Below are 22,648 nucleotides of genomic sequence, written 5' to 3' on the forward strand. Positions count from 1 at the left end.
AACCGACCCAGGACCAGAAACTCTTTAACAAAGCTGCAGCAGCGCATTTGAGCACGGCTCCCCCTCCTTCTCCTCCTTTTCTTTTTTTTTTTTTAAATGAAAAGCCAACCTGTTGAGTGTCAGAGGGACGTGTTGAAGGCTGGGTGTGGGCAGGCTCACTGGAGAGAGGACGCTGCTCCAGAGAGTCACGCATTGATATCCGCTCGCTTTCTGCTGCTGAATTGACCGAGTTTCAGGGTAAGTTTTCACCAAAAATGACCCTTTGGTCTCAAATGTTCTCTCTTCGTTATCCGTGTTGTTTATTTCCTCTGGCAAATGGACAGTTTACTGCATTTTTTTTTGGAAAACTTGAAACGAGAAAAGGCGTGTTACGACTTTTCTTTTTTTTTCCTTTTTTTTTTGGTAAGTTGCGTGCGCGGAAATCGCTCCCAAAAACTTGATGAAACACACATAAAAAATCACATTAAATCATTGTTATCGGTTGTTTAAACAGCAACAAAGACTCAAGAAAAACATTTACCGCTACAGTTTAGTATTTAGACACATGATTAAAAGTGAAATCTAGTCTAAAGCAATTTGTACCTTCAGTCCTGTTTAGTTTCTGTCGAGGCCACCAGTACAAGTGATCGCACGCAGAGGCGGTCCATGTATGAATAGGGCCCGGGTGGACCCCTTCTCCTTCTTTAATGGTGCCTTTTGTTGCTCTGTTTTCACTAACAGAGTGAAAGTTTCAGAAATTCAAAACTTGTGAGGAATCTATGATTTACGTAGGATAATACATTTACATTAGGTTTATATTTTCTGCATTTCACAGTTTACATAGTTGTCAGTGAAAATGAGTTTTAACAGCTTAAACTTCTGCAGTCATTTAAAGACAGAGATTCAGGAGTATTCAGTGTTTGTCAAATTTACAAGGACTTGAACGTAACGCCTTTGAGCCAGAGGTTGGCTTTGATTACCGCCTAAGACAGGACGGACAGCTCAAGATAACAAGTCATAAATTATCTTTAACTGGATCCAAAACTTTTTGTCTTCACCACATCTCCATATTCATTCACACTTTGCTGTTGCTGCACACAGTAAAAACAAAAGCCTTTAAATCAAGAATTTGATTAAAAGCACAAACAAAGAGGGAAAATTATAGAATCCTGTTTGAGAAGGGAGATTTTGTTATCTTGACTATATAGGAATTTAGAACAAAAGGGTAAAACAAATAATTACAAAGTGACCTTAGCATGCTTTTCCTCTAAGTGTCAAACTATACTGTACGTATCGTTAGTTTAATTTCACTAAAAGGTCTAACTGGAAGTGCTAAATGTTCTCTTATTTCAATCCAAATATATTAGCAACTGTCTAAAAATAAAATAAACCTGATATAAAATGTGATTTCAAATGATTCGATCCATTTGGAAACGTTTTGCTCCAAAACCTGATGAAGCTCTCCTGGTAGCCAAGCTGCAGCTTGGTTTCACGAGCGTATAGTGGAGTGTTGGTGTGTTTGCGAGTGTGTGAGAGACAGAAGGCCAGCTGATAAGAGCAATGGTGACTAGTGTTTGCCAAGTGTCACAAGGACAGCCTGGGAAAAGGACGAGGGGACAGAAACCGTTGGTGAAACTCTTAGCAGTTCCTCTGGCGGATGTTGATGAAGGATTTAGATCAGGATGTCGTCTGCACATTCCTTCTGCATCAGTGGAAGTCAGAGGGAAATTAGTGTTGCTTAAAGTTGTCAGGTGGGATGTAACGATATTTACATTGACAGTTCCTATCTGTGAGCCATCGTTGCTGCTACAAACGTTGCATTTGTAAAGAAAGAATCGAAAGAATCGCAAAGCAAGTTAGCAAATTTGAGCCAGAAATTAAGTTCTTGCTCCTAAACGTGCTTCAGAACAAGTTATGCTTATATCTCTTTCCCAGTAGCTATGGAGTTAACAGCAGGATGGAGTTTGGGATCCAGAACGAGGTGATAGAGTTATTTATTCTTTCACAGATGAGACAGACTTAGCTCTCCGTCTTCACCTCGCCTCTCGTGATCACAGAGAAAACAACGAGAGAAACACTTTGGCTTTGTAGGAGAGGAACAGAGAGAGCTCAGAGGCGCCCGCTCCCTCCTCACCTCTTCACGCGTCACTTTGCGGGCAAATTTAGAAACCCGGACGAGGAGGCATTGATTTTATATCGGCATCATGGCCGTGACCTTCACTGCTTTCACCGTTTGACCTCAGAGCTGTAAAAGCTCTGCTCCGATGAACCACAGCTAATCCTTTCAAATTTAGCAGCCATAAACGTTGGCGGATAATGCTGTTGATTCTGTAACTATTGATTCAGATCTTGGACTGAGCATGTTTTTCAACTGAGGTCTGGTTGAATGAAATTATAGAAATGGACTCCATCCCTTCGTCCTGTGAGTGTGGCGGCAGAGCTAGGCACATGAAGTCTGTTGTTAGCGCTTGTGGTTTCCATGTGTGACTCATGGTTGGAGTATGCTGCACTCCCTCGTGCTTTCTGCCTGTGTCCCTCCTCCTTTCCTCGGTTTCTCAACCTCACTCTCCCTCGTCTTCTTGCCTCTCTCCTTCCCCGAGGCCTAAATTCCTCTCTCCTTCTTTCCTTCTCCTCTTCACTCTTTACTTCCCTTGAAATGTTATGAGCTTTTCCTTTTCTTGTGTCACTTTACCCTTTAACGCACCACCTCCACCGAGTCTGGCCTCTTCCTTTCTGTCTCTGTTGCGTTTTTTTTTTTTTTTAATGTCAACCATAAAAAAGTTGCTCCATTTGTTGGAGCTCATCCTTGGTCAGTATGGATTATCTGGTATCTAGCGGACGCATTTGACAAGTCTCCAGGCTTTAAGGTTATCCGTTTTCACTTTAAAATCCTTAATTCCTGACTCTTCTCTCGTTCCAACGATTACTGGAAACTTAGTCATCAAAGAAATCGAAGCGGACTCAGCCGTGGTCAGTGTGTTCAGGCTACAACAAAAACCTTCCTCTGTATGTGTGTGTGTGCTCCCTGAGGATGTGTTGCACACTGGAATGCACTGATGCTAATTTAGGCATAAAAAGACACCGCTGAAAATAGACAGCTGCCTTTGTAGTGCAGGAACACAAACACACATGTCTGGGAGTTCAACACGTTGGAAAAGTACTTCCAAGCTGGACATACATGCTGTGCGCGTTTCAGTCACACCAACCGCATGTGACGCAAACAGGGAGGTTTTCACCGCTCTGAGTCAGTTTGCCATTTCACCAAGTCATGCTCCCATTTCGTATTCTCGTGTTGACTTTTTTTTAATTTTTTTTTTTTTTATCTATTCTTACTCCCATTTCATAACCACTTCGGCCGCCGAGTCACAGCAGCTGTGGACACCCACAGTCTGTTCTGGCCAGGCTGTTTTACTGCTGTGGGCGTGATCCAAGTGATCGGGTCTGTCGTCTACAACTACAACCAACAACAAGATCAATGTTCCACTAGAAACATTAAACCTGCTGTGTTTTTGTTTCCAGTTCTGAGATGGAAAAGGGTGATCGACTTGAGACATTGTGAAACATTTTAATCGCTTATTTTTGAGTTATTCAGCCACCTACCGATGTAATGCATCGGCTGAATCAACTGTTTTCTAAACTAGTTTACAATTATCTTACCCACAATGCACTTCATCCTTATCCTTGTTCATATCTTTGTAGAATATGTCTAATACTGTCTATTTAAAGTAGTCCTAGAACCGCTTTAAATAGGACCACTATGACCAGCGACCGCGGTGAAGATGATCTAGTTAAATGTAATAACACGATCAACTGCAGCCTTAGGAAAAACAACAGCTTTATAGAAGTAGACTATGCAAGTTTGTAAATCTTCCACAAGTTCCTGCGTGTATGGTCTTCCGGGGGCGAGACAGGCTTGTTTATTTCAGCGTAAACATACCAGTTTTGCTTGCGTACCACCGTATAGGTGAGTTACGCCTGGATGGTTTGTGCAGCGTCACTGATGTCAGAGAGGAGAAGAAGAGAGGCTGGACTGCAGAAACTGATTATGGGCTCAAGAGCAGAAACCCTAGAAGCCCTGCCTCTGGGACTTTGTAATGAATAAATGGGTTGAAAAGGCTGAAGAGAGGGAGGAAAGGGGAAAAAAGGCGAAATTGCAGGGATGTGGACAAGTGTTTTTTAGGAACAGGGTACAAGTAAAGGACAAGTTTAAACAGAGTGTAGAGCCAAAGCTGATCCAGTGAAGGAAAGCAGTGGGTTATAGTGGTTTTAAACAAACAGGCAATTCTTTCAGCTTTCAGATTTGGCGAAAAGAAAAGTAGTGAAAGAGATACGTGAAGCAGGAAAGAGAGAGACAGGAAAAAAAAGGGAAAAGTACTGCTGTGAGAGCTGAAAACAAAACCCAGTCAGAGACTGGCTTAGCAGCATGACAAAGCCAGAACAGAACCGTCTTTATTGCTGCAACAGGCGCGGCTGGAGTCGTCGCTGCGCAGGGGGAATTCAGGCCTTGGGAGTAAAACAAACCTCCCCATCAGCTGTGATTTCACAAGATTCATAATAAAGTCGCAAGGAGGACAAAACAAGATTGGAAGCTAATGATGCTTTTTAAAGGATTCAGCATGCAGACAGCAGAGCATAGATCTGTCAGGGGGGGGTTGGTGTGAGAATTTGTCGTATTTCCCACTAGGAAGAATCGGTAAGATGTGTGAGACATGAAAGGCTGGAAAATTATAAAACTCCTGCAAGATAAATCCCTGAGAGATTGATGTTATCCCAATAGGAAAGTCAGCTTATCTTTTAATAAGTGTTGCTCTTGTTTTCCTTCAAACGCTCAAAATGATGTGGCTCGTGGTTGGAACTTTCTTGTATAGTCTTAAGATGTTCTTCTGACAGTTTTCACTTAAGCACCTTGTGTGACAGCACGGCTCTTTTCTTTTCAACCTGCTGCTTCATGACGCGTAATGACTGCACTCTGCTCTCCCATCAAGTTGCTGGACTTTTACCTTTGCTTGAGCACAAAGCCTCCAGCACTTTCCTCCCATGCTCCACCCTATACAAACATCTGCTGTAGAATATGATCGTGCTGGTGGAGGTGAGGTGGGAGCTTTCCCTGCTGCGTGCTCTCCATCGCTCTTCGTCATCCGTCTCTTGCACGTCTCTCCCTGCTCTGTCTTCCTCTGCTGGTCGCCGGCCAGCTTCCCATCCTCTGCATTCCCCCGGCGTCGCCCGGGGTTGCTGTGGGGAGGCACCAGGAGAGAAGCGCTCATCCTGTTGTTTTCTTTCTCCCCTCCCCGTTGCCAAACTCCGACCAGCAGCCAAGCGGGAGGAGATACTGCTTTTATAACAGCCTTTATTCTGATCCCATCAGGCTCAGCTTTGGTTTGTTTTACACCTACAAACCTTGGCAAATTCATTTAGCTAAATAAATGAGACAGTAGCTGTCTTGGGGATTGTTAGGTTGATTCTACAGAGCAGACTTTCTGCCGCTCTAAGTGTTGCATTTTCACATACCTCACTCACGTGTGACTGTGTGTGAATCTGCTCCCGCTCGAGTCTGCTCTTCCCTGTGATGCACCCAACGCGGAAAAGTGCAGTAAGCGGAAAGTCGCTGTAGACTGAGGTGTGTCAACGCACCGTTCACATGGTGCGTCTGTCCCGACGTGGCAACCACCGCAGCAACAAACAACATGGGAGCTGATCCGCTCAGATGACGCGTGGAATCTAAATAAAGCGCCAGGAAATGAGTTAATAAAGGAAGATTTAAAATGCCCTGCAAAAATGTTCATACCCCTTGTATTTTCTCTTTTTTGAGACTGTTTTTTTTTTTTACATGGTTTTCAAAGTTTCTGTAGATATCAAATCTGTAAGGCTTGCTGTGCATTATGTTTAACCCATTTTCAACCTGATAACCCCAAATAAAATGATGATGCCACTTTTCATAAGCTAACTAGAGTTAATTTGAAGATAGATGGAGCTAAATGTAGGTCAATCCTGGAGAAAAACCTGATGAAGCCTTCAAAAGATTTGACACTGAGGTGGAAGTTCAGCATCTAGCAGGACAATAACCATCTAGATCAAAACATATCTCTGTGTCATAATGGCCCATTGACATTCAGGCTTAGAAAGTAGTAAAATGAAAACTAGCTCAAGGCGTATATGTAGTTGTCCAAGGCATTTTATTCCTGTTACAATGATTTATTAGCATCAGGAGCTAGATCTGAGAACATCTGCACAGACTGAGAGCTCTTCTAATAGAATATCAGCATTTTTATGCTGATGCATTGCAGAAAACAGGATTAATACATCACTTCAGAGCAAGAAAAGCTTTAAAAGCCTGAGGGCTGGATAATAACATTCTGACAGACAGCTGCACTGAAGCAGGAGCAAAGAAGATTACAGTTCTGAAGCTTTAACATGGGAACCTTGTAATGCAGTTACCACGAGATATTTAAGGCCTTCATCCCTTTGTGACCATGAAAATCACCCCAATTTTCAGCCCATGTGAAATAATTCGATTTCTTTGCTTGCGAGCGAATGTTTATTCCTCAGAAAACGGTGATGTTCTGCCTAGATTATCGAACAAATCATCATTTCCACTCAGTTGCTCAGGCTTTTATTTATATTTGCTACCAGAGCCTGACAGAGATCAACAGTTTGCATCATAATTAACCTACTGTACTTATTGTCTTTTTCAGATCTAAACAGAATCAGGCCTGAAGATGTCAAAGATCCTCTCTTTGGTGTTTATGACCTGTGAGTAAAACAGACTGTCTTGATTTCTGCTGAGTGGTTTTAAACTGTCTTTGAAAAATAGACGTTTTTCTTAAAATGTATTTTTAAAACATGAATAGTAACTCGTCACACACAGCACCCTTCACTCTTTGCACCCCAGGTTGAACATGCATACGAAAAAACACAGAAACCTTTATTGCTGTTTCTGTTTGTGACTGCAGGGTAGGCCCCTAGCTGTTTTTAATAAGTATGAACATCAAGACACATTCAATTTACCGGTACTTAAATGTTGTGTTCTGTTGTCTTTCCCATTTTGAAGAGGAGCTAAGACAATTCTAATTGTCATATTTATAGCCGGGGAAACGGGATATCATAGACTCACATATATAAAAGTTTCTTTAGGCTCTGACAAACTCAAAAGAAAGATTTAGTTTGATTTACTTTACAGGATTTACAGGAAGGTTTCTGTTAAAACATTAGAAATATTTAGTCATGTGAATCTTTCTTCTCACTGAAGAAGTCAAATTAATGGGTGGATTTTTCTGATTTTTTTTTTTAGTGTGACATTATGAAGCAATAAAATGTGACTTTATTAGGGGTGCACCAATAAATCTGCCGCAATTTCCGTATTTTTTTTGGGAGATGGCTGATCGGCTGATACTTACATATGAAGCCAGTCTTATCAACCAACCTTATTTACTCCGGCAAAGGTCTAAAAATCAACCGCTGTCCTATTTTGCTCCCCTGTTAGGGAGGTTTGACTGAAGGACCGATCCACCAGGTCATGTCTGGACGTTTTCAGTTAACATTACTCACCCCACTTTTGCCAACTCCATGACTTCCTTGCTATATTTAGCAAAATTTCAGTCGAAACAGAAAATTTATCGGCCAAAATCTGATTTGCCAGACCAGACTTTTAAAAGATCAGTTCTTGCCGATTGCCCAGAAAGCTGCAGTCGGTACAAACACCTAGACTTTATTTAACCTTTTTTCACACATCTCTACCTGTGGTGCCGGTACTGTACTAAAAATATCACATTGACAGTAATGAGGGCACATCTGTGCACTCTGCTCTGAATTGTAATGTTTTAATTAAATATATATTGTTTATAGAGGACCTAAAATGTACTAGTAGTGAATATGCAGATTGCTTTTATTTTGTTATTGAAGTATCTTTGTAAGAACCTGCCTAAATTGAACCATATTTACACTAACATTAAATGTCAGCTGAAGTACTGATCCTGCAGAGGTTTGCATTTTCTGTGCAGCTCTTGTCTTGTTGGTGAAATCGCGTGAGAGGTTTCAGGTTGTGGTTCACTGCACTGATGTGTATCTCTCTTTTTTTGTTTTTCAGTTTTGTCCCTGGTGTCTGTCAATGCAGAGGCCACGAACGACAGTAATGTTTTTAAAACATTCTTATGCCTTCAGATTAGGTTCTATATCAGTTCAGGACAACAAATGTGTTAATGCTGTGACCTATGAAAGGTTCAGAACGAGACCACCATGCTTGCTCATCACACTGTTTACATTGTGTCACTTATTAATGTCACTGTGCATCCTCTCTCTGACCTTTCTTCTTTTCTGCTCCAACAGACGGAGAAGACGCGTTTACATTTGGTAATTCATCGTTCTTCTACGACTACTGCAATAACAGAAGTTTAATTAGTAACATCAGCTCTTAGTACTTGAACCAAGATGTCTGGGGAAATTAGTTTATCCAGTCGGGACATTTTGCTAATATTTGTTTTAGCTTACTGTTTAATGATGAGCGCCATTTGTTTGTGCAGACTACCACAGGCTGCGGGTTGGAGGCCTCATCTTGGCTGCTGTCCTCTGTCTCATTGGCATCACTATTCTGCTCAGTAAGATGCATACTATACACACACACACACAGAGAAACGTCTTGGTAAACATGTGATATTACTCAGAGATACAGCCATCGTAAACAAAGAGCTTCTTTTCTCTTGAAGGTGGCCACTGCAGGTGCAAGTTCAACCAGAACAAGAGGTGAAGCTTTTAAAAGCACAGATATAGATCTGTGTGAAATTAGAGTGGAAACTCTAAAGCTCTGCTCTCTTTTCAGAAGGAGGACAGGAAGCAACGCTCAGCAGATGCTCAACGACCAAGGTACTCTAATTTACACCCATCTTCAGTTAGTTGCCCATCAGCCAACAGATTAATATCAAGATGTCCAAAAATAAAACCATAAGTATTCCTCAGAACTGTAATCTCGCTTATTCGCCTGTTTTACATCAGTATACCTTTAGTTGTCTTCTAAATTAGGTGAACAACACAAGATTTTTGTACTTAATATATTATCCTCCATGTTTATTTACTCTATATTTATTGAGCTGTTTGGAATCTAATATATTTTCACGCAATGACATATAAACAAGTTATTATCTTTACTGTAATACAGTATTGCAGAAATTTTATCAGGGCATTAAATACTTATTTCCAGTGCAGTATATAGTAAAAATATGTCAGCTGCATTTATTTTCTACAAATAGGCAGGAGAGTCATTAACTATAGCACTACTGATTTTATATTTAAAAATATTTAACATAGGAGGGTTTTTTTATGAAAAAATTGGATTTTTCTACAATCTGCCCAGTAAAATATTATTTATTTTTAAAAAAAACATTCCGTCTGTGTTACGAATGCTAGTGATTGTCCATGAATTGACTAAAGCTAAAAAATATTGCAAAGAAAACATCTCTTATTTAAAATTGTCAGTCAGATAAAACAAGTATTTCCATGGAATATAGTGTATCAGATTTGCCAAGTTAGGAGGAATATTGATGGATTATTAGCGAATGCAAAAGGCGTAATAGTGTCTTAGATATTCAGTGTTTCATCTCCAACCCAGTTTAATTTTTCCGGTTAAAAGCTGAATTTATTCCGTCCATCTGTTTTGCCACAAACACACACACACACACACACACACAGCCATGCCAACACAAACTGGCCGGCGCTCGCAGAGCTGGCCTGAGATGCCTCGGACCTCGCTGTTCAACAGGTGGCGGGACGCCGGGCGTCCGTGAGGTGGAGGAGGGGTGCAGGGAGCGGACTGGAGCTGCTGGAGGTCACCACACTTGTGCTGCAGCAGCTATAAAAAGATTCAGCAGTGAACCCCTTGGCGAGCACTCTGCCTGATTGTGCATGACTCTGTCATTGTGCATGACTCGATATGTTCACAGGTTTTAGATCTTATTTACAAAGGTCATAAAATATCTTCTGTTTCAGTTAAAGAAGCGATTAAATCATTATTTGCACACCTCACCTATAGCAACGTTCAAGGGATTTTTACCCATCAGTTTTGACGACAAACATCCCAACAGTTCTTAAAAAACTTTCACAAGTCTAATAGAGTAAAGAAAACAAAAACTGACCGGTCATGATAAATATATTTTCGTCACAGAAATCTACAATAAAGAATGTATTATATGATCCAGTCATATTCACTATTTGTTTTCTTCTCAAACATACAGGAAGAGTATTTATATATTCATATAGCCGCACATGTATCGTAAAACAAAATGCAGATAGCCTATTGCTGCCTGTGCTTTGTGAATTTACACAGAATTTTTCCTGTGTAAAATTCAGGTTACACAGCATATCTTATGAAAACGTGCTTGGTAAAACCATGCAATTATTGCAGCTTTGATGTAAACAAAGTACAGCTGAGACCCACATGGAAACAACTGGGTAATGTGTAAGCATCTCTTCACAGCGCCTGCAGGGATTCACTGCAACCATATTTTCCACTTGCATTAGCGGAACCATACCTGCTCTGTCTCTGTCCTCCTCCCTACCAGCTTTGTCTTACTTACACATTTGTTCCTTCTTGCAAATAGTCTCATTTTAGAGTCAGTGTTGACAAATTTTTAGGTGAAGATTACGATTGGGGAAAAAAGTCGATTGGTTTAGTAAATGTCTCTGGTCTCTGACTTCTCTTTCCATGTTGTGCTTACAGGTCGTGCCTGCGACTGCTAGACAAAAACCTAAACACACCAACTTCTCAAACGTCCGGCCAACAGAAGCCACAGAGCAGCAGCAGCGGGATTTATAAGACCAAGCACAGGCTTTTGCTGTTATTTAGAGAAGTCCACAGAGAGCAGTCGGCATGCACCGGATATTAGGTGTGAGGCCTTTTGTCTGACAACTGAACTACTGACCTGCAGCCTGTAACACTCAGACATATTGTGCATAAAACTGTCGCTTTCATTTCACTCAGCTGAACTCTTGTGTATTTGAGAACCTGCTGGGCTGGGATTGACTGAGAGACCCCAAAGGTTTGTGTAATCTTCCAAAAAGAGAGCAAACATTTCACAATGCGGCTTGTGTCGGCTGACTTGGCTGACTGAAATGAAAGTGGCATGGGATTATAATGCAAACATACCACCAAAAATGATCGTAAAGCTCCACATATACTGCAGGCTGTGTCTGTCGTCACTTCTGTCATGTATTCTGTATGTGTGAGGTGAACGCTGATGTAGATATTAGTCACCAACCTAACCTGCAGTCTGTGTTTTGTGTCGAATCCGTGAAGTGAGTGAAGTTCCTTCCCCAAGTTTCAGTTCATGGAGGAGAGTAGTGGATTGTACTGTTTAACGAATCCTGTTTCTATAAAATAACAGTTAAAACACATGTAGGAGTGGACCTTTCTTTTGTCTGTGTGCAGTGATGCTGCGTGTGACGCACCATAAATGAATTAAACTCTAAAGCTTTAATGCAACATTGGATTCTGCAGAGCACATAATAACCACAAGAGGGAGCTAATCAAGTAAGTTTATAATGTCTATAAATCACAACACGTTAAAAATGGTGTACAACTTAAATGAAATAATTGATTCGATATCAAACTTTTCATTTTGACAGAGTGGGCTCAAGTCATTGTTTTGCTAATCCCAAGAAAAAAAAAGAAACTGGACTTATAAAGTAGAATGCATATGAAGACTAAATAAAATGTTTCTTCATTCTGCAAGTCAGCACAAAATTATATCACTGTTTATTTAATAAATTCTGACATATAAAGGTGATTTTGATGTTAGCATAAAAACATTACAGGTTGTAAAGAATTAAGAGCAGCAGAACTGCAAGACATTACTAAAGTAAAAATATTAATTCAAAGACTAGTTTGAAGGCTTAGAGTTACTTCATAAGAAGGCTACTCAAGTACTGAGTGACTGATCATAACATACAGTATTACGCAAATGTAACTGAGTAAATGTAATATCTTATTTATGATTACCAGAACATAATAAACCCGCTACTGAAGCGGGTTTATTATGATCACACATTACAGTTGTTTTTTTATGATGCACAGATAAAATTAAACTCTTCATCGTCAGACTTGCTGAACCAGCGATGGTCTCCTTCTTTCTCCATGCCTCCACTCATGTCACAGTCTTCTTTATAACCATCCCTACCCCAGTATTTAAACTCTACAACACTGTCATCAACCCAGAACCAGAAGTCCAGAGTGCAGGTGTAGCGAAGTCCGATCCAAACGAAGGGACTGTTGGCTTTCTCAGCCTCCAGCTCAGCGAAGGTCTGCATCTGTTCATCCAAGATGGAGGCCAGACCTCTGTGGTTATCTCTGCAGTAGTACAGGGCTTCTTCCCAGGTCTTGTTTTGGTCAATCAGTTTAAAGGGAGATTCTAGAAGAGCAAATATACACATTAAAAAAAAAATGTAATTAAAAATCAAGAATCAGCACATTGTGGAATAAAAAGTACATATATGTTGTTCAACCAGTGGAACATTTTTTAGCTTTTCATATCCAGTTTACTCTAATGTTTAGCCGCCACATTTCAGTAAATGAAATAAGATGTGAGGATCTTAACTTGTTTTGGAGTTTGATTTGATTTTAGTGTCTGTTTTTGATTCTGTTTTAGTTTCTCATTTTGATTAGTTGAGTCTTGTTCCTGTTTTTCTTTCTTTTAAAATTTTCCACCTTTTTTTTTCATTAAATCACCAAAATCTGCTCAATGCCTCTGCCTGCTGCATCTGGCTCCATCAACACAGCCTGCAGGCTCGACACGAGAGACTTTAATCTGAATGTGACAAACTCACAGGCTGACTCAGATCTGAACAGGACACTGAAAGTCCCTTAATGCAAAAGATCAGATGCACCTTAGAATGAAAGGAAGACTCATGTTAAATTTTCCAGGTTAAATCCAACCTACACGCAGTCCAATGCATACAATAGCATCCCTTCTGATTTGACTAAAGTTGGTAATTTGCTTTAAATCTTCTAACATAGTACAGTTTGCCAACATTTAGCTTTCTTTGATATGCTCAATGTTCACACTGATGAATGTCGAGGTGTTCGACGCTCAATCTTCTCTCATATTTCAGCCAACGAGCCTCATTTATGGAGGGAGACATTAATCATTACCTATCTTTTTGCCTGTGACGTTCACTTCACATAGGACTAAAGGGTTTGCTGGCATGATGGTCACATAACGCCCCAACACCGGATCAAATGAGCAGAGATTGTTTTGGTCGATATTGAAGTTGGTGATGTTATAAACCCTGAAACAAAAAGAGGAGAGGTCGAGAATGGTGATGTGAGAATAATCCTGGCTTTATCCATGAAGTCATAGGTGTGCGCAATTATATTTAGATTCCTTGCTGTAAGACAATTCAGACTTTATGTTAGTAATGTTGGCAAGTGCATAAACATAAAGCTGGCAGCCTGAAAATACAGAATAAATCAATTTAAGGCTCTTACAGCTTGTTATTGACGCTGTTGTTCTGTGGAAAGTTCCCAATGTAGATCTTCGCCCCAGATATACCAGAATGATCAGCGTTTTTGTTGTATATTGAGATGCAGGAAATTTCGTAAACACCCTGCAGATCAACGCTCCACCAGGAATCAGGAAATTCTCGAGTGTTTGAACATGACGACTGATTTCCATCAGTGGCTTTGGCAGAGCTGTAGTCGTCAGAAGAGTAAGTTGAAGACTGGGAGGATTTGGAGTTTGTTAGATCTACAGTTTGAGTGTTACACTGAGCTGCAGAGGAAAAAGAAACAATTTGACTTTAGAACTTCAAAATGTCTAAAAAGGTACAAGATGTGTCTACCAGCGACGCCTCTGTTGGATACATTTGGTCCTACCTGTCGTCTGCTGGGACACGCACAGCCTCCCTGTGAAAACATTTATTTAGAAATATCCTCAAACTGGACTTATCATTCACCCATTTCATTGTTTAAACTATAACCTTTGTGGAAAGTAACGGAAGCTTTTCATATACATGAAAAACCTAAGAAAAGACGGCAAAACTGTTTCATCATGATTTTCATTTTTCCTGGTGCCAGAAGGGATCAAAATGAGCCACTTACCAATCAAACCGATGAGCAGCAGACACTGCAGCATGTCTGAAAGGGCACTAACAACAAAAAATCAAAGTAGGAAGGACGACGGTCTGTGCAGAGTTGTCCTCCGCCTGAAAAAACAAACAAAAACAATCGAGAATAAAATAATATCTGTCAGAGCAGGTTATACTTGCTCCCGTAACTTTGGCAGGAGATTTCTAACTGAGGTGTTTGCCACGTGTCTGCATGTCCACAATAAGCCTCGTTTATTGGTCACTTTCTGAACTGCTTCTGTTCCATCCACTCGTATGAAAGCAACTTTTTATCACCATCACAGGGTCACAGTCAGACTTGTATGTGGACATTTGCATTTTGTCTGCGATGGGATGCAAGAAATTTGCTTATTAGACATCAGATTACGTTTATTAGTCAACATCTAGTGAGTTGACTCTTTGTGTGAACTATCCTAGCTATTAAAATATTGTCTGAGCTGTATGTAAAACAGACTTTCCACAAAGCTACATTCATTGTGTTTCTCTTGTACTTTTCTCATATTTAAATATTTGGGCCCTGTGATGACCTTGAGCTGACCTTTGTACCAATTAATAAATAGCATAGAGATGGCTATGGAAAATATGGCAACACTTTGACGGGGTGTGCATAAGACTGACATGACACACATAAGCAGGACATAATACCTGAAAAGTTGCATTAAAATGCATTAAAAATATCAACTTTGCATTGTTTGGTAAATAACCGCACTTTTAATGCAGAGTTTCATTAAAACTTGGATTTTAGGTCTATTAAAATGGTCAACTTTGCATTAAAGTGTAATTATTTAGAGAATGACACTTAATGGGGGCGTGCCGTGGTGGCGTAGCGGTTAGCGCGACCCGCATTTGGAGGCCTTGAGTCCTCGACGCGGCCGTCGCGGGTTCGACTCCCGGACCCGACGACATTTGCCGCATGTCTTCCCCCTCTCCTTCCCCGTTTCCTGTCAGCCCACTGTGATATAAGGGACACTAGAGCCCACAAAAAAAAAACCCCTGGAGGGGTACAAAAAAAAAAAAAAAAAAGAGAATGACACTTAATGAAACAGTCGTAAACATTCATAAAGACTCTTTCATGTTTATGACACAACAAGACAACTTATGCACAACAAGACAATATTTGAATACTGTCTTGAATATATATATATATATATATGTATATACAGTATATATATACTCCAACAAATGAATCTTGGTCATATATATATATATATATATATATATATGTGTGTGTATCACAAAAGTGAGTATTTCTGCAGATATTTAAATACATCTTTTCATGGGACAACACTGACAAAATGACACTTTGACACAATGAAAAGGATTTCTGTGTGCAGCTTATATAACAGTTAAATGTATATTATATAAATGATATAATATAATATATATATTTATATATATAAATTTAGTCTTCCCTCAAAATAACTCTAAATAAATACAGCCATTTATGTCTAAACAAAAGTGAGTACACCCCTTAGTGAAAGTTCCTTAAGTGTCAATATTTTGTGTGGCCAGCATTATTTAACAGAAAACTACTTTAACTCTCCTGTTACCAGGACTGTTCACCGGAGCTCACCGGCTGCCACTGGAAAGCTTTCCCACTCCTCCATGATGACATCACAGAGCTGGCGGACAGTCAAGACTCGGCGCTCCTCCAACCTTCTGCTTGAAGATGCCCTAAAGATGTTCTATTGGGTTCCGGTCTGGAGACATGCTTGGTCAGTCCATCACCTTCACCCTCAGCCTCTTCAATAAAGCTGTGGTCGTCTTAGAGGTGTGTTTGGGGTCATTATCATGCCCTGTGATCCAGTTTCCAGAGGGAGGGGATCAGGGTCTGCTTTAGTATTTCACAGTGCATATTGAAGGTCAGGAAACTTAACTCCCCAACACCTGCTGCACTCATGCAGCTCTAGACCATGACATTCCCACCGACATGCTTGACTGTTGGCATCACACACTTATATTTGTACTTCTCACCTGACAGCTGCCACACACGCTTTACACCATCTGGACCAAACAAATGAATCTTGGTCTCATCGGACAACAGGACATGGTTCCAATGATTCATGTCCTTTGTTGACATGTCTTCAGCAAACTGTTCACGGGCTTTCTTGTGTACAGACTTCAGAAGACACGTCCTTCCGGGATGACAGACATGCATGACAGACTAATCTGATGTAGTGTAGCTTGGTCTGAGCACCGACAGGCTCTTCGATCTTTGCTGACAACGCTGACAGAACTCCTGCCTCTATCTTTCAAAGGCAGCACTTGGATGTGACACTGAGCACGTGCACTGAGCTTCTTTGGACGACCAACGCGACCTCTGTTCTGAGTGGACCCTCCTCTTTTAGAAAGCTGGAGGATATTGGCCACTGTGCTGCAGCTCGGTTCCAGGGTGTTATCAATCCTCTTGTAGCCTTGGCCGTCTTCACGTAGCACAACAATTCGTCTTTTGAGATCCTCAGAGAGTTCTTCACCACGAGGTGCCGTGTTGGAACTTTCAGTGACCAGTATGAGAGAGTGAGAGCTGTACTACAAAATATAACACACCTGCTCCTTATGCACACATAAGACCTAGTAAAACTAACTAGTCACTTGACATTTTGGAGGGAAAATGACAAGCAGGGCTCAATTTGGACATTTAGGGTGTAGTCTCTTAGGGGTGTACTCACTTTTGCTTAGGCATTAATGGCTGTATATAGAGTTCTTTTGAGGGAAGAATAAATTTACGCTGTTATATAAGCTGTACACAGAAATGCTTTTCGTTGGGTCAAAGTGTCATTTTGTCAGTGTTGTCCCATGAAAAGATGTACTTAAATATCCACAGAAATGTGAGGGGTGTACTCACTTTTGTGATACACTATATATCCTGCTATGCTTTTGGTGTGAAAGACATGGCGGCAACCATGTCGTGTCTATTACATCTCTGCCGTCATAAACCTGAAGATAAGGACAATTTCTGATCCGACTCTCACAGACCAGCACCACAGCTGCAGAGAAGCAGGAGGGAAGAAGTTGTCTCACTCCTTACAGCTGCATCATGGATTACAGCAAGTCGATGGGAACTCCTTCCACCAACCAGCCGTCCGCTCCCCCATCTTACGAGGACATCTCCTTGCATCCCCCCCCGTACTCAGCACAGCCTCAGGTAACCACCAGCATCCAACAACACACCTCAGCCTAATAATTTGACCCATATTCTCTCCCGACAATGTAGGTGAACAGATTTGAGACAAAGGCAAGCTGGAGAAAACTAACATTAGAGATGAAGAGAACAACTTTTCTGTTTTCTTGCATTTCGCCAGATTGTTTCTGCTGTGATCCGTTTTGGTTTTCTGCAGCTGAATTCATAATAATTAATCGGAAATATGTCTTATTTAATATCTACTTCATAAAATATTCCATGACAGCTTCAGTGATGTAATCTGTATGAACTACTGTATGTTAACCACATAAATTGCCTAGAGAAGCAGGCAATTTAAGTTAACATTAAATTTCAACTTTTTTACTTGTTTTCTGCCTTGATAGTTCAGTGAGAACTGAACCAGAACAGAGCCTGGACTTTGGACCGGCCTGGGTCATTTTATTAGAATTACAGGAAGCCATAATGATAGTGCTTATTAAGTGAGGACATGTGGAAACGAGGACAGGCAACACAAGAAAATTACGAACATAATTCCATAACCTGAAGCACTAAAATCCTGTAAAACTGGATATTTGTTTATGCTCTATCAGTTTGTATTAAGTGATCACCATGCATTTGATATTTTCACAGTTTTTAACAGTTTTTCTCTCGTCTCTGAGCCACAACATTCACTTCCTCTAAACGACCAAATGCAGCCACAGTTCAGATTTTCTCTAAGGTTTCAAATCCCATATTCTTGCAAACACGTCGTTTTCTTTATTTCGTAAACTGTTTTTGGTCTAAAGCACTCACTGGCATTATTTTCTCTCAACTATCAGAGTGTTGAGTAAAAGTCAACTTTTATTGAACATATCTAGCCTCGCACTATTATCAGTGTCTATGTCAATTTATTCCAGATATTCATCTAATCAAGCAGGTCAGCTCATAAAAGCTTCATTACACTGACTGAGTGTGGAGTCAAACATACCGCTGCAATTTATTTATTTATTTTTTACAGTTTTCCTGCTGTCCTTCAGTCTAAAAATAAACAACTCACACACTTAACAGTGAGTTAGCTATGTCTGTTTCAGGTCTGATCCACCAGATTAACATGATTCAAAACAAAGGAACATTATAAAATACATAAAATGACCTGCAGTGAACTACATATTAATAAAACTGAGGGTATTATGGATTTTAACTGTACTATCCCATTTGACTGACCTGTCGTGTAAAAATGCTGAATTCTGATTCTGTATCAGGGTTGTAAAGGTACAGAACTTTTTCTTTTTTTGTAAACCGTCCATTCAACTCCAGTTGTATGACTTAAGCCTCCTCAGATGTACGCCGCTGACATAAAGCCTTACTTTGAAGACAAATAAAACCTGAAGCGAACTGGCAAAGGCGAATTAAAACACGTGAAAGGAGCAAAAACTATCAAAAAAACTGAACATTTGCCTTGAAGGTTTAATCTTTTACCTCTGCCTCTTTGGGGAAGGGTCATCTTAGAGAGATTAAGATGTATTTTATGTTGCTTTCCATCAGGGTTACGGATTTTCACAGCAGTATGTCACAGGCATTGGCCAGCAGCTGAATCAGCACCACATCCAGCAGCCTTTCTCCATTGGCCAGCAGCAGCATCCAAGCGTGGAGTCAGCAATGCAAGAAAGCCCCGTTAACGACTACTTTAGCTACTCCATCTTCACCATGGTCTGCTGCTTCTTCCCACTGGGAATAGCTGCCCTTGCCAACTCCATAGCAGTACGTACGTCTTAACTCGTATTTTGTCAACGTTCTTGTTAGGCGTCGGAGAGCGTGACCCACACACAGGTCAGCCGAAGAGCGTGTGGTATCTGTGGCTGAGGTTGAAACTTTGAGCAGTTTTAAGTCAAATGTAAATAGAAACAACAAAAATGTTAATAAAAGTCAGAAAAGCTGTTAATTTGTTTTTATTTGGACATAATTAATTACCTATAGGATGCAGCAGTGAAGATGTTATAATGGTTTATATAAATATGACTTGCAGATCAAAAATAAAATAATAAAAGTTAGTTGCTTTGACGTTTCCTCTGTTCTAGTCACAGTAATGATTGGATTGTCGCTTCAGGAGCTTGAGGAAGGGTAATTATTATACCTTCTTGCATCTAAGATATTTGGTGTTTTTGTGTTTTGTCCGCATCTAAATTGCTTGTATCTGTCAGATCCGCAGTCCAAAACAAGCCAGAATAGACGTTGTACCTGGACTTTCAAGAAATCTGGGATGAAGAAATAGTCCGGTCAGACGTTTTTATGCAGTCATCACAGGGATGAACGTCATTTTGCTTTCATTGCTGCATTTTAATCACATTTTAAATGTGGACCGCTATCACTATCCTGTTGGAGCAGCCATTTGGGTTAAACTTTTAAATAACTGACCCAAAGTGTCACACCTGGGTAAAAGAAGTGGCAAGACTATAACCTGACAAGTCCAGGAACAGGTTACTGCCCAAGTGATAATAAATTACACATAAATTGTGCTTCTCTCTTCAACTCTGGACTGGAGTTGAGCCTCTGGGGAATCAAAAATCTGTCATTAGCATTTTGAGTAACCCCCGCCCTCAAAAAAAGTAATAGGGAGATAATATTTAGAAGACCGCTGTGCAAAACAGGAAAACTTCTCAATCATCTTTTTGGACCACATATTAAAAGTGATATCTTGCATCGATGGAAGGAAAAAAGTCAAGTAAGTTGCCCAGTACTAATATTTGGAAGGGTTACTCTTTTTTATTACCTGTGATTGTGTGTGAACAACTGGCAGTAAAGTAAATTGCTCTACATAGATAACGACGACTCATCGTCGATCCGCCTTCCTTAGCGCATGATGACGATGATGCGTTTTACAGGACGTTTGGGAAATGGGCGGGGGAACCAAAAGATGAACGCGGTTGACCTTTTGAGACACCAACTCTGAACCTTGTAGCTGTTGAAGACAAATTTGATCCTTAACAATTCGCAAGGTGTTTTACAATGATTGATGGGTGAATGCAGACTAAATATAGCCTTCTGGTCTGGCTGGTTTGAAATTGTTTCAGCATAGATGGCGCATTTATTGGGATTTTGTTTGGATCGTTGTTGGTTTGTCAATCAATCTGTTCACATTTTCTGAAAACCAAGTTTTCAGAAAAGATAAAAAGAGTTGGCTACTTTTTATCTTTAAATAATCCGTTTTTTAATATTGCTGAAATAAAAGAAGCATGACCTCACAGGTTTACTGTGCATTTGGTGTTTATTGTGGAGGTGCTGGTAGTCGTAAACTCACTGAAGCGGGATATTTAATTTGTTTTTGTGATTTCTTTTTATCACTGCTCTAATGTGCTGTAGAACCACAAAATATTTATCACTTGAGTAACATGCTGAAGTTTGCCTTGATTATAGCTAACGTCCTGATTTTACTGAGATAGGAAATGCAGAAATACATCAGAAAGACCATTAAAACTTAACATTAAACACAAATAAGAACAGAAAAATGCTAGTTTATGACCATTTCCATTCAAATTTTACTTAAAATAATTTTGACAAAGTTCTGATGAACTCAGATGAGTTGTAAAGTCTAAGGTCACTTGGCAGGAATTATTTTCCATAATCCAGATAATCAGAGCCATTAAATACCCGGATCCCATGTAGGACAGGACCCAAGCCTCATCATGTCCACGTCCTCAGGACCAAGAGGTTCTAGAGCACATGTGTCAAACTCAAGGCCCGGGGGCCAAATCTGGCCCGCCATAGCTTTTTGTGTGGCCCTCGAGACTCCAGATGCTAAATTACCACCCGGTCCACCCAGTTTTCTGTGACTGTGGAAATTCACATAAAACCAACAGATTCCCACGTTTTTTACCCGCTAATTCATAACTGTGAGTGTATTGCAAATTTTTGGCAAAAAATGGTCAAAAATATTGGGTTGAACTGACCACAAACTCCTTCCTGTATTTTGAACATTTATGATACCACTGCCTCAGCCTTATTTGATGTCAAGTTACTAGTTTGTCTGTGATCGATATGACAACAAACAAAGTCACAATCAACATCATACATAAACGCAAATATTGCAAAATTCCTTAAATTATTTCTATATTAGTCCCACAAAATTAGTGATTTTATTTGCAAAAAATATCACAATCATAAAATCGTGAAGGGACTGAACAACGTAAAATGATGTTCAATTTTAATAAGTACTTATAAAATGCAGAGACGGGTATTTATTTATTTTTTAACAAATTGTTAATGGGTATTAGCACATTCTGGGACGACCGGCCCTTTAAGAACATTCATGATCTTGATTTGGCCCAAAACAAAAGTGAGTTTGACCCCCGGTTCTAGAGAGTAGATGTAACCATGTCCTGTTTGGTTTTCTTTGCTTTCTCTGACCCTCAGACTCGCAACTCCATTGCCAGAGGTGAAAGGAGGATGGCAGAGCAGAGCAGCAGATGGGCCCTCATGATGAACCACGCAGCCCTGGGAACTGGGATTGCAGTCTTTGCCATCTCGACTGCTGTGATTATTTTCCTGCTTGTAGAATAATAAGCAATTTTTCTCATGCTTTTCTCTGTCTGCATCAGACAGACTGTAGGAAGTCATCTGGCCATTACAATCTGACTGGAAGCTAAAAGTGATCTGATTAAAGATTTTTCCACTTGTTACTTTAATCTGTTTCAGCGTTTCTGTCTTCAGTCTCCAAAGTCAATCGCAGTCAGTCATGTTTTCTTTAAAATTAGAATTCTGCAAATCTATTATTATTATTATTATTATTATTATTATTATTATTATTATTATTATTATTAATTATTATTATTATTATTATTATTGTTGTTATTATTATTATTATTATTATTTCAGCCATAGTGGCATTTCTGAAAAACTTTTTGTGAGTTTAATGACTGTGTATTCTGTATTCTCACTAAAACCAGGAAGAAGAAGTAGAAATACCGTTGTTAATTTAGAAATCACAGAACAGCTTAGCGTTAAAATATATTAAAGATCTGCTGTTGTTGCATGAACTTTCCAGACCACTCAGGTCTTCTGGTTCTGTTTCTGGTTCTGGTTCTGGTTCTGCTCTGCAAACCCAAGAACCAGAACCAAACAGTGGAGAGGCAGCATTCAGCTTCTACGCACCACAAATCTAGAACAAACTTCCAGTAAACTGAAAAGATGCTGAAACACCGAGATCCTTTCAATCAAGACTAAAATCCCACCTGTTCAGAGTTGCCTTTGATAAATAGCTGGAACACTGATTAACATAGTTGATGCATATTTGGCTATGATTATTCTTGATTTATATGGTGGTATTTGACAAAGTGCAATGTTTTATTACTTGTTTCCTAATTTGTTTATGCATTTTTATGGTGTAAAGCACTCAAGTGCTTTGTTGCTGAAATGGGCCATAGAAATAAACTAGAGTTGACTTTA

The 22,648-nt window shown here is 39.9% G+C and overlaps 3 protein-coding genes across 4 annotated transcripts; 2 read left to right on the plus strand and 1 right to left on the minus strand.

The window, feature by feature from the left end:
- Positions 1 to 52: 52 nt before the first annotated feature.
- On the plus strand, positions 53 to 11,358 carry fxyd3 (FXYD domain containing ion transport regulator 3). The gene is made up of 8 exons (XM_028012600.1): positions 53 to 237; positions 6,672 to 6,729; positions 8,063 to 8,104; positions 8,302 to 8,325; positions 8,496 to 8,570; positions 8,679 to 8,715; positions 8,792 to 8,835; positions 10,685 to 11,358. Exons 2-8 carry the CDS (start codon positions 6,696 to 6,698, stop codon positions 10,702 to 10,704), a joined length of 276 nt encoding a protein of 91 aa, XP_027868401.1. The 5' UTR covers positions 53 to 237; positions 6,672 to 6,695; the 3' UTR covers positions 10,705 to 11,358.
- On the minus strand, positions 11,184 to 15,771 carry LOC114141783 (killer cell lectin-like receptor subfamily F member 1). The gene is made up of 6 exons (XM_028012597.1): positions 15,659 to 15,771; positions 14,060 to 14,163; positions 13,835 to 13,864; positions 13,448 to 13,730; positions 13,112 to 13,248; positions 11,184 to 12,371 (listed from the first exon to the last, which is right to left on the minus strand). The coding sequence occupies exons 2-6, from the start codon at positions 14,091 to 14,093 to the stop codon at positions 12,025 to 12,027; spliced, it is 831 nt and encodes a 276-aa protein (XP_027868398.1). The 5' UTR covers positions 14,094 to 14,163; positions 15,659 to 15,771; the 3' UTR covers positions 11,184 to 12,024.
- LOC114141784 (synapse differentiation-inducing gene protein 1-like) lies at positions 11,397 to 21,981 on the plus strand. Of its 2 annotated transcripts, none has more exons than XM_028012599.1 (4): positions 11,397 to 11,494; positions 17,060 to 17,230; positions 18,752 to 18,967; positions 21,617 to 21,981. In XM_028012599.1, exons 2-4 carry the CDS (start codon positions 17,123 to 17,125, stop codon positions 21,761 to 21,763), a joined length of 471 nt encoding a protein of 156 aa, XP_027868400.1. In that variant the 5' UTR covers positions 11,397 to 11,494; positions 17,060 to 17,122; the 3' UTR covers positions 21,764 to 21,981. The 2 variants fall into 2 exon arrangements, with proteins under 2 accessions (XP_027868400.1, XP_027868399.1); XM_028012598.1 differs by lacking the exon at positions 11,397 to 11,494 and adding an exon at positions 15,712 to 15,800.
- Positions 21,982 to 22,648: the final 667 nt, after the last annotated feature.

The sequence above is a fragment of the Xiphophorus couchianus genome, chromosome 3 (assembly GCF_001444195.1).
Source record: "Xiphophorus couchianus chromosome 3, X_couchianus-1.0, whole genome shotgun sequence".
Classification (NCBI taxonomy): Eukaryota; Metazoa; Chordata; class Actinopteri; order Cyprinodontiformes; family Poeciliidae; genus Xiphophorus; species Xiphophorus couchianus.